The 12,589-nt window shown below is 47.9% G+C and overlaps 1 protein-coding gene across 1 annotated transcript in view; it reads right to left on the bottom strand.

Moving 5' to 3' along the window:
* Positions 1 to 12,589, bottom strand: part of KIF13B (kinesin family member 13B) — a 138,701-nt gene that overhangs the window by 15,099 nt on the left and 111,013 nt on the right. The window contains 4 exon segments of the mRNA XM_083178791.1: positions 1,898 to 2,031; positions 2,975 to 3,092; positions 6,412 to 6,465; positions 8,526 to 8,603. Of these exon segments, the coding sequence (XP_083034917.1) occupies positions 1,898 to 2,031; positions 2,975 to 3,092; positions 6,412 to 6,465; positions 8,526 to 8,603 (384 nt within the window).

Genomic DNA, 12,589 nt, shown 5'->3' with positions numbered 1-12,589 from the left:
TCACGTTCCCCTCCCCTCCCCCCCCCCCGAACCCATCCAAGTGGGTCCCACATCACCAAGGCAACCTAGTTTTCTAATGGATGGAAAATGGGACGATCTATTTCTGGAGGGGACTGATTTGTAACTGTGCAGATTTAACACTAACATTTAACATTACAGCTTTGGATAAAAGTTTTATGCCCCATGAAAAGTTAAATAGTGCAGCGGGGGGGACCAAGTGTATATGGTATAGTATAGAGTGTAGAGGTGACTTAGGGATAGCCACAATCAGTACTGAAATGGAATAATGGTGTCCAATACCACCAGTTAACCCTATAATTCCTTAGATTATATTTTCATTTATAAAGGTGCCACATGTGTTTTGCAGCGCCGTACAAACGAACAGTACAGGAAGACCTAATATTACAGTTAATAACATAAATAGGGTACAGGTAAAAAGAGTGCTGCAGTTCAATACACATTACAGCTTAGATCACTGAGTATTTGGAGAGCTGTGAGTGACATGTGAAGAGAAGAGGGCTGAGACAACAGGAGGGAAGAGGGCCCTGCTCGTCGGAGTTTACAATCTAGTAGGAAGGGGAGACAGACAGATTACATGAGGTGCAAGCAAGTGGGAGGTGGCTAGATAGCAGGATGTAAGCAGGCAGAGATGGACGAGGCATGAGGTAGGGGGTGTCGGGGGACTAGATTATGTTGCTCAACAACAGCCACTCCATGCATTACAGATAAATGCATAGTTTTAGAGCAGAACTACATATCCCGGTGGTCCTTGCAACAGTTTTAGCAGGACCAAATAGCAAAACTGTAGCAGGGCATGCTGGGATTTGTAGTTCAACAACAGCTGGAGGGCCAAAGGTTCCCTATCCCTGTTTTGGAGCTTTACATGTCAGCGGTCCAGAATAGACTTATTTTTTCCCAACAGTAAAGGATTCACAAGAAGATTCTAGAAGAGAGTACACTGTGACAACAAAAAGGATTACACAGTGATGACTTGAGTTACAGCGCCACCTACTGACCCCTCCAGTATAGTTTCTCAGTTAATACTTAACCTGTAGCTGTTGCTTGAGTCAAAAAAGGAGTTCTTTAAAATGAGTTGTTTTCCACCACAGGTCTATCGCACACACACAACATGTTATATGAGGTTTTATTTAACAGAATACAGACATTCCCAAACATTTATGGCACAGTGAAGTGAGAAGCATCGGTTTTCTCAGCCAAGGTATCAGAGTCTGTGTAAATCATGAAGAGAAGCTGTGGGCATGGTGATGTGCGGCTTGCTAATTTGGAGAATAGAAGACGGATGAATTTTAGCAGAGAGGCCACAACAGTGGCGCTACTTGAAATACGGTTGATGTCACGTCGACTTTTTCATGTGCCAACCATATGGTATTAACATAGACACTGTCGACCTATTTTCTGGATCTAATAACAAATTAGCATTGAACGCCATCTAGTGGTGGCTGGCGTGCGAAACACTTGAAACCCCCCCAAGGAGGTAAGGAGCAGCATTGCCTTTTATTATATAGGATGTGTAGATGCGGATATTTCTCACCGTGAGCCCCATACAGACCAGCAGACATCGCTGACCACACATAAAACATTACACTAAATAAATTCTTATAATCTAGCACACAGAGCTGCGACGAGGAGGAGACCGGCTCCACTGCCCCTGTCTGGCAAGTGACCAGCTGGCTGGGATTCAGGTTCATAAATCTGATTTGCTTTAAAGGCTGCAAACATAATTCGGACAGGAATATGGACGTCTCTCTGCTATCAATGTCAAGAATACAAAGTATAAAAGGCAACTGCCGACGGCTAGACCAGGAGCCCGAGATGTACCCGGCACAAAAACAAACACACAAATCCAATATGGCCGACGCTGCCCAGGCCCGCCTACCTGAGGTACAAGCTGGTTAATGCTCTGCCTGCTCTTCTCATCCCGCTGAGGAAACAGAGATTTAAGGAGTTTGGGCATTTGAGGCACTAAGGATTTCACAGGGTTCATGTACGACGACACAGAGTTTTCCTGACCTGACAAAAGAAATACAAAAACGTGTGACTGTCATTATTCATGCAGCATAATATAAGTAACTTAGTACTAAGCAATTGTGGTACATCGCATTGATACTAATCGCTTATGTACTAACATATGCGCTTAATATCGCAAAGGACGGCTCTTGCAAAAAGAGCTGCCCTTTGCAGAACCGCCGGCACCGAGTGAGAGGGAGCTCACGGGTCCATTTCACCTCTTACGCCCGGTAGCATCCTGCTGCAGGGACTCCCAGGCTCCTCCTCCTCTCTGAACCCGGAAGGGGAAGTCCTGTTGCTAGGGAGGAGGTCATTGTGTCTGGGCAGCACAGAAGGAGGCTGCTCAGAAAGCAGATAAGGGGGAACGGCATGGGCGGCTGATAAATATGAAAATGTGGTAAAACCCCTGAAAACTGGGTTTTTACAGCATTTTTTTTCGTTTGATACACCCCGGCCTGTGACTTAAATCAATTCTGTAAGTTATTGGTGACTACCGAAAAAGACGGCAGGGATAATTGGTGAAGATCGTTTGCCAACCCTCAAAACAATTCCCACCCTAATACGCATTTCGCCACAGCCATAACTTATGGTCACTTAGGACTGAAACGCATTTTGCCACTGTTCTAGCATATTGCTGCTTGGATATATACAAACACAAATAGTTATTTTATAAATATATACATAAAATTACATGTTTATTGGAACTAGCTTCTCAATTATGCAAAGCAAAATAATTCCAAAAAGAGGCAAAAAGTTGCATTCAGTTTTCTATGAAATGCCCCGGACTGTTCTGGAACTACTAGAGTTACCTCCGTGGGTGCACACTGTGGTGGTACGCTCACTGTTGAACCTACACCACGTCTTTCCACAATCTGAACAGATTCTCCACCTGATCCGGTCCAGGACACAAAAGTCTATCTAGCGTCACGATCACGGACGGACTTACCTGGGTCCGGAGAATGGCTGTATGCTGATTTGGCAGTTAGAGCGGACCGGGGTGAGGTCCCGCTGCGAATAGAAAGAGGCGAAGATTCGGACACATCCTGCTGACTTTCCCATCGACCCTGTGACGGAGACAGGTAATTGTGGTTAGGTGACCGGTAAGAGATTTAGAGACTGATTCAGAAGCGCAGGCAGCGGTGTGGAACCTCTTCAAGTGTGTTTTTGTGAATACCAATACTCAATAACTCACAGTAAGAATCTGCGTCTATCTTACACACGGACCCGTGGTAAGGAGGTGCTCTACCGCATTGCCTAAAATATCTGGGTACACCTCCTGTTCTGCATCTATCTAGTGTCCCACGGATGTTCCTCTACCAGCTCTGCAAGTGGCTAGAGAAAATTGCCCGATTACCCCAATGTGGTACCCCACCCATTAGGCTCCCGATGGGTCACAGTAATCCAAATGTAAAATAACAAACTAATATTGTAAGATAGTGTGCACGGGAGAACTGCACTTACCAAATAGAATTCTAGATGGCGCTAGCCACAAAAAAGTTTACATATGGCGCTCTCTTCTTATACAGATATGCCCTCATGCAGCAAGCCTCAATGAAGTGCCTGCAACAATTACAACGTATTGGGCACTAAACCATCTTTACTGACCGACCGCTTTAGCCGCAATCTCGCTTCACAAGCGGCACAGATTCATGTGATATGCGACACTTGTATATCTTTGTGCAGCTGGCTCTGAATCTGTATACAAAGCGGACCGGTACCTGGCATGAGAGAAAGCTGCAGCCCATGCTTTGGACATTTGCGCATAAATATAAAAGTGTTGTGCAGCAAAAGTCATCCTGCACAAGTAGAGTCGCACAGTTCTTGGCACGACTGTAGCAGCAGCGTACAAGGACACAACAGGATGTACAGTCCCGTCGCACAGGCCCAACAACACAACCTGACCCACAGAGTCCGAGATCTCAGTCCAGCGCAATGTTGCGGTCAGAGGATGTGACCAGAGTCTGCCGCAGACATACCGGTGGCATAACGGCCTCTGATGACGTGATCCCTACTATAAAGGCGCCCACACACTAGAAAGATCTGCAATCTTAACATGTGCGCATAAATTAGCATTGAAATCTTTTGTCCGCCCTGGACAAAAGATTTCAGGCAAGCGCACATCTTCAAAGATTTATCTTAAGATCCCGTGTGCATTCCTATTCATCTTATGTTAAATTTTCTGATCTTTCGTGCAGAATGTAAGATCAGAAGATTTAGCAAAAGATCCACGGAAGCGCACATCGGACGATTTTCGACCGATTATCAGTGAACATCAGACGATATATCGGAAATCGGCAAAAAAAAAAAATCATTCTAGTGTCTGCGCACCTAGTGTCTAAAGGAGTAGGGAAAATAGATTGTAAGCTCCATCGAACAGAAACTAAAGGAAATGATTAAATATTCTCTGTAAAGCGCATTGTCATGTGCGCACCATATAAGTAAGTCGTTAATGCTAACCGGCACAGCACGGAATCACCCCACCATACCGCTACACATGAATAAAACACCTAGTAACTTGGGATTGGGCGTACAAGAGGACAAATAAACATTTCTACAGCAGGTGTGACGTCTGACCTAGGCTTAGTATCAATGATCCCCCGGCGCACGTCACACGTGACAGATGAGGCAACACTGGAGTGCGCACAACAGAAGACGGCCCTTATATCATTCTGTCTCATGTAACAGCAGAAGCGACGGATTATAATGTATTATTCACTTAAACGGCTCCGTTCACCTTGGGGAGAACCAGCGATTGCTGCACAGATCAGCTGCGCCAACCTAATCTAATTGCTCCCAGTGACAGTACAAATTGCCGGTGTAAAGTGGAGTAAATGTGCGCCTGACTGAAGCCGGTCTCTCCCGCCTTGTTAAAGGACAGAACGCTTTACTGTCATAATAAAATTTATGCCGTAAATTCCATTTACAAAAACACCCTTGGGATCAGAGATACACGTTCTCCTTAGCAGAGTGTTCCTGCAAGCAGAGAAGGTCTGAGATGAGATGTGCTGGTAATGAGATGGCGGCAGCGAGAGAGGGGGGGGGGTTGCTGAGAGATTTCGGGACATGGAACATGGAAGACATAACTGTATCCTGCAATGTATATTTAGGTGTAGATTGTTTAACCTGGAAAACAACGCGGCCACATTAACGGGGAAGGGAGCGATGAATTTTCCAAAACTTCAGCCGTCATAATTGGCCTGTAACCAAGTTGTGAGAGAGTCATGCACAATTACCGTCAGAGACAGACAGTGTTACTGGTGTTCAATCACTGAAACGCGTAGCCTAGGACTGAACATCTTAAAAGGGGTTTAATCCATTACTATTTATATTTTTAAAATAGCGGTTTGTTCTCAGATGGAGCCTCAGCACCACTACACATACGGTTATATGACAGGAGGCACAGATGTGGCGGAACAAACGCCATGTGCAATCAGGTCGACCTAAATTGGGTGGATCCAATGGCCCATACCCAAAAGATCAGTGTGATCAGATAGTGAGCCATCTAGTGGCCAGGAGGAGGAAGTGCCGTAACTGGTAATAACGCTAGCAGAGAACATTACTGCAGTAACTAATAGAACAGAGTGTCGCTGGACATTATCAGCCAAGTGCTTCTATTACACGTCTGTAAGCTTATAATCTAACTATTACATTATACACCTACAAAAAGGCACTGATCAGGGGTGACTGTACCCCATCGCACAGCAGAATACACCCTCTCTCCACAAGAATTCTCACTTCTGGGCTGTGCTGCTTAACTAGGAGCTCCAGTGGCCCCCATTCCGCGCCAGCCCCAGTGGCCCCCATTCTGCGCCAGCCCCAGTGGCCCCCCATTCTGCGCCAGCCCCAGTGGCCCCCCATTCTGCGCCAGCCCCAATGGCCCCCCATTCTGCGCCAGCCCCAGTGGCCCCCCATTCTGCACCGTCCCCAGTGGCCCCCCATTCTGCGCCGTCCCCAGTGGCCCCCATTCTGCAACTTACGACGTACGTGTTTTGTATAAGTTTCCCGTGGTCAGACAGCAACCATCACTTATTCGTGTGGTACCACAGAACTTTCTCGCTGGGTAGCCAGGCAGCGTTACTGATCGTTACAGCTCCGGGAATCTGGCTGCAGATTCTATTTGAGTGATCGACTATCTGTCCTCTGCTCTGAAGTGATAAATTATTTTGTGCAGGGAAAAAATTCCAGCTCTGCTGTAACCATATCAATAACTCAGAGTCTGGAAAGTGCTTAGATACTTCTCAAATATTGAAGCTGAAGTCTTGTTTTGCTTGCGAGTGGTTGTGACGTCCAAGGTAGCGGGACGGTGATTTATAATCAGTACGGCACATAAGGGACGCACGCTCGCTCGCACATACACACGTCACCATATACACATCACCGTACCCTGTTATTGGCCAGGTTTTGTGGTCCTCCTAGGTCCTGTCTGCTTCCCGACAGCTGCAAATGACAAAAATAAAAATCTACATTTTCCTCTAAGTAAAAAAATGTTTTCAGCATTTTTATAGATTGTATAAAAGTTAGAAAAATACATTTATCATTTATTCAGCTGACAGGACTTAGGTTCTATGGGCACAAGACAAGGGGCCTGTGGCACTGTACCAGGGGATACATATAACAGGATATTTATATATAGCCACAAGGGCCCGTGGCACTGTACCAGGGGATACATAGGACAACAGGATATTTATATATAGCCACAAGGGCCCGTGGCACTGTACCAGGGGATACATATAACAGGATATTTATACAAAACCACAAGGCTTCCGTGGCACTGTACCAGGGGGTACATATAACAGGATATTTATATAGAGCCACAAGGGGCCCGTGGCACTGTACCAGGGGATACATATAACAGGATATTTATATAGAGCCACAAGGGGCCGTGGCACTGTACCAGGGGATACATATAACAGGATATTTATATACAGCCACAAGGGACCCGTGGCACTGTACCAGGGGATACACAGGACAACAGGATATTTATATAGAGCCACAAGAGGTCCGTGGCACTGTACCAGGGGATACATATAACAGGATATTTATATACAGCCACAAGGGGCCCGTGGCACTGTACCAGGGGATACACAGGACAACAGGATATTTATATAGAGCCACAAGAGGTCCGTGGCACTGTACCAGGGGATACATATAACAGGATATTTATATAGAGCCACAAGGGGTCCGTGGCACTGTAGCAGGGGATACATAGGACAACAGGATATTTATATAGAGCCACAAGGGGCCCATGGCACTGTACCAGGGGATACATATAACAGGATATTTATATAGAGCCACAAGGGGCCCGTGGCACTGTACCAAGGGATACATATAACAGGATATTTATATAGAGCCACAAGGGGCCCGTGGCACTGTACCAGGGGATACATATAACAGGATATTTATATATAGCCACAAGGGGCCCGTGGCACTGTACCAGGTGAGACATATACCAGGATATTTATACAAAACCACAAGGCTTCCGTGGCACTGTACCAGGGGGTACATATAACAGGATATTTATATAGAGCCACAAGGGGCCCGTGGCACTGTACCAGGGGATACATATAACAGGATATTTATACAGAGCCACAAGGGGCCCGTGGCACTGTACCAGGGGATACATAGGACAACAGGATATTTATATAGAGCCACCAGGGGCCGTGGCACTGTACCAGGGGATACATATAACAGGATATTTATATACAGCCACAAGGGGCCCGTGGCACTGTACCAGGGGATACACAGGACAACAGGATATTTATATAGAGCCACAAGAGGTCCGTGGCACTGTAGCAGGGGATACACATAACAGGATATTTATATACAGCCACAAGGGGCCCGTGGCACTGTATCAGGGGATACATAGGACAACAGGATATTTATATAGAGCCACAAGGGGTCCGTGGCACTGTACCAGGGGATACATATAACAGGATATTTATATAGAGCCACAAGAAGTCCGTGGCACTGTAGCAGGGGATACATCGGACAACAGGATATTTATATAGAGCCACAAGGGGCCAGTGGCACTGTAGCAGGGGATACACATAACAGGATATTTATATAGAGCCACAAGAGATCCGTGGCACTGTACCAGGGGATACATATAACAGGATATTTATATAGAGCCACAAGGGGCCAGTGGCACTGTAGCAGGGGATACATATAACAGGATATTTATATAGAGCCACAAGGGGCCCGTGGCACTGTACCAGGGGATACATATAACAGGGTATTTATATAGAGCCACAAGGGGCCCGTGGCACTGTACCAGGTGAGACATATACCAGGATATTTATACAGAGCCACAAGGGGCCGTGGCACTGTACCAGGGGATACATATAACAGGATATTTATATAGAGCCACAAGGGGCCCGTGGCACTGTACCAGAGGATACATAGGACAACAGGATATTTATATAGAGCCACAAAGACTTGGAAATACAGGCGTTACAATGGATTCCTTATAGCACTGTTGCACTGTGGGCGGTACTTACTCTGTGGACGTTGGGGGAACTGAGACTCTTCCTACTAAGCTTCCCCTTTCCAGACAGCTGCTCCTTCACCGCCACCTCCTGGGGGGAGAAAACAGCACCGTTACCACCAGCTCAGTATAGCGCATATACAGACGCCACAAGAGGTCTGCAGCGCCTAACACAGTACAGAGACAGAGAGTGTGACCAGAACAAGACTACAGTGTACAACAGTATGTGGTGGGGCAGAAAGACAGGGGTGACAGGGGAGATACAATGTGCAAGGAGCATAGAGCAGCGAGTTAGAGGACAGCTTGGGAACAGATTATTTCAAGGGTCTAAAGCAGTGGTTCTCCAACTCCGTCCTCAGGACCCCACACAGTCCATGGTTTCCAGGTCACTCGGTATCAGCAACTGTCACACTTGAAAAATTCACAGGTGACTTGGAGAACATGCTCTGTGTGGGGTCCTGAGGACAGAGTTGGATACACAGGTGACTTGGAGAACATGCTCTGTGTGGGGTCCTGAGAACAGAGTTGGATACACAGGTGTATTGGAGAACATGCACTGTGTGGGGTCCTGAGGACACAGTTGGATACACAGGTGACTTGGAGAACATGCTCTGTGTGGGGTCCTGAGGACAGAGCTGGATACACAGGTGACTTGGAGAACATGCACCGTATGGGGTCCTGAGGACAGTGTTGGATACACAGGTGACTTGGAGAACATGCACTGTGTGGGGTCCTGAGGACAGAGCTGGATACACAGGTGACTTGGAGAACATGCACTGTGTGGGGTCCTGAGGACAGTGTTGGATACACAGGTGACTTGGAGAACATGCACTGTGTGGGGTCCTGAGGACAGAGCTGGATACACAGGTGATTGGAGAACATGCTCTGTGTGGGGTCCTGAGGACAGAGCTGGATACACAGGTGACTTGGAGAACATGCTCTGTGTGGGGTCCTGAGGACAGAGCTGGATACACAGGTGACTTGGAGAACATGCTCTGTGTGGGGTCCTGAGGACAGAGCTGGATACACAGGTGTATTGGAGAACATGCTCTGTGTGGGGTCCTGAGGACAGAGTTGGATACACAGGTGACTTGGAGAACATGCACTGTGTGGGGTCCTGAGGACAGAGCTGGATACACAGGTGATTGGAGAACATGCTCTGTGTGGGGTCCTGAGGACAGAGCTGGATACACAGGTGATTGGAGAACATGCACTGTGTGGGGTCCTGAGGACAGAGCTGGATACACAGGTGACTTGGAGAACATGCTCTGTGTGGGGTCCTGAGGACAGAGCTGGATACACAGGTGACTTGGAGAACATGCTCTGTGTGGGGTCCTGAGGACAGAGCTGGATACACAGGTGTATTGGAGAACATGCTCTGTGTGGGGTCCTGAGGACAGAGTTGGATACACAGGTGACTTGGAGAACATGCACTGTGTGGGGTCCTGAGGACAGAGCTGGATACACAGGTGATTGGAGAACATGCACTGTGTGGGGTCCTGAGGACAGAGCTGGATACACAGGTGACTTGGAGAACATGCACTGTGTGGGGTCCTGAGGACAGAGTTGGATACACAGGTGACTTGGAGAACATGCTCTGCGTGGGGTCCTGAGGACAGAGTTGGATACACAGGTGACTTGGAGAACATGCACTGTGTGGGGTCCTGAGGACAGAGCTGGATACACAGGTGACTTGGAGAACATGCACTGTGTGGGGTCCTGAGGACAGAGCTGGATACACAGGTGACTTGGAGAACATGCTCTGCGTGGGGTCCTGAGGACAGAGCTGGATACACAGGTGACTTGGAGAACATGCTCTGTGTGGGGTCCTGAGGACAGAGTTGGATACACAGGTGACTTGGAGAACATGCTCTGCGTGGGGTCCTGAGGACAGAGTTGGATACACAGGTGACTTGGAGAACATGCACTGTGTGGGGTCCTGAGGACAGAGCTGGATACACAGGTGATTGGAGAACATGCTCTGTGTGGGGTCCTGAGGACAGAGCTGGATACACAGGTGACTTGGAGAACATGCACTGTGTGGGGTCCTGAGGACAGTGTTGGATACACAGGTGACTTGGAGAACATGCACTGTGTGGGGTCCTGAGGACAGAGCTGGATACACAGGTGATTGGAGAACATGCTCTGTGTGGGGTCCTGAGGACAGAGCTGGATACACAGGTGACTTGGAGAACATGCACTGTGTGGGGTCCTGAGGACAGAGTTGGATACACAGGTGACATGGAGAACATGCTCTGTGTGGGGTCCTGAGGACAGAGCTGGATACACAGGTGACTTGGAGAACATGCACTGTGTGGGGTCCTGAGGACAGAGCTGGATACACAGGTGATTGGAGAACATGCTCTGTGTGGGGTCCTGAGGACAGAGCTGGATACACAGGTGACTTGGAGAACATGCTCTGTGTGGGGTCCTGAGGACAGAGCTGGATACACAGGTGACATGGAGAACATGCTCTGTGTGGGGTCCTGAGGACACAGTTGGATACACAGGTGACTTGGAGAACATGCACCGTGTGGGGTCCTGAGGACAGAGTTGGATACACAGGTGTATTGGAGAACATGCACCGTGTGGGGTCCTGAGGACAGAGTTGGATACACAGGTGTATTGGAGAACATGCACTGTGTGGGGTCCTGAGGACAGAGTTGGATACACAGGTGTATTGGAGAACATGCACTGTGTGGGGTCCTGAGGACAGAGCTGGATACACAGGTGTATTGGAGAACATGCTCTGTGTGGGGTCCTGAGGACAGAGCTGGATACACAGGTGACTTGGAGAACATGCACTGTGTGGGGTCCTGAGGACAGAGCTGGATACACAGGTGATTGGAGAACATGCTCTGTGTGGGGTCCTGAGGACAGAGCTGGATACACAGGTGACTTGGAGAACATGCTCTGTGTGGGGTCCTGAGGACAGAGCTGGATACACAGGTGACTTGGAGAACATGCTCTGTGTGGGGTCCTGAGGACAGAGCTGGATACACAGGTGACTTGGAGAACATGCTCTGTGTGGGGTCCTGAGGACAGAGCTGGATACACAGGTGACTTGGAGAACATGCTCTGTGTGGGGTCCTGAGGACAGAGCTGGATACACAGGTGTATTGGAGAACATGCTCTGTGTGGGGTCCTGAGGACAGAGTTTAGCATCTTTTACAATATAAGGAATAAAAGGGCCTGGTTCAGGTTTGTTCGCAACGCACGCAAATAAGTGAAACCATGTGCACTGCAGGTGGGGCAGATGTAACATGCGCAGAGAGAGTTAGATTTGGGTAGGGTGCGTTCAAACTGAAAACAAACTGCAGTGTAAGAATAAAACCGTCTAACATTTGTGGGCTACATGCAAAAGCAGCCAGTATTTACCCTGCACAGACAAAATCAATGCATTTGCTCCCCTTGAACAGACATGTCGCCTATTAGCTGCCTGCCGACGCACACCCTGCAAGACGCAGCGCACCGGCAATGGTCGAAACGTATTGGTCAACAGGAAAAAGGTTTGACACATGGAAAAGGGTCAACATGTCATTGGTCTGCATTGTGTCGACATGAGTTTTTCATGATATTTTTAAGCCAACTTGTCGGCATAGAGGGAGAATACAATAGTGTGCCGAGCATAGTGCGTTACACTAATTGGGGGTCTATGCTGACACATGAACTTTGCAACCGTTCGACAACCAAATGTTTCCCTTGTTTCCCTTCCTGCATCAGGTTGGCAGCCAAAAGGTCGACATGAGTTTTTTACATTTTCTTTGAGCCGACAGGCAGTATTTCATGCCCTACCGTTCACTACGGCGCAATGGGAGAATAAAATAGTGTGCAGAGAGGCTCTGTGCCCGAAGCATGGGGAGCGTCCATGTTGACCGTGTCAACATTCAGGACAAAAAAAAAGGTTAAAAACCTTATGTCAACATTTTCATTGTCGACCTAATGCTTGTGTCAACCTTCTGACCCTGTGAACCTTACCCATGTCAACCTATTTCAGGTGTCGACCTTCAGTAGTTAACTCAAAACATGGCAACCTAAATTTGGTCGACCCATACCCAAAAACCAGGTGCCCTCACT

Source organism: Crinia signifera, chromosome 3 (genome assembly GCF_055691185.1).
Source record: "Crinia signifera chromosome 3, ASM5569118v1, whole genome shotgun sequence".
NCBI classification, from domain to species: Eukaryota; Metazoa; Chordata; class Amphibia; order Anura; family Myobatrachidae; genus Crinia; species Crinia signifera.
The sequence above is the reverse complement of the archived record's forward strand: the minus strand, read 5'-3'. Positions and strand labels throughout refer to the sequence as shown.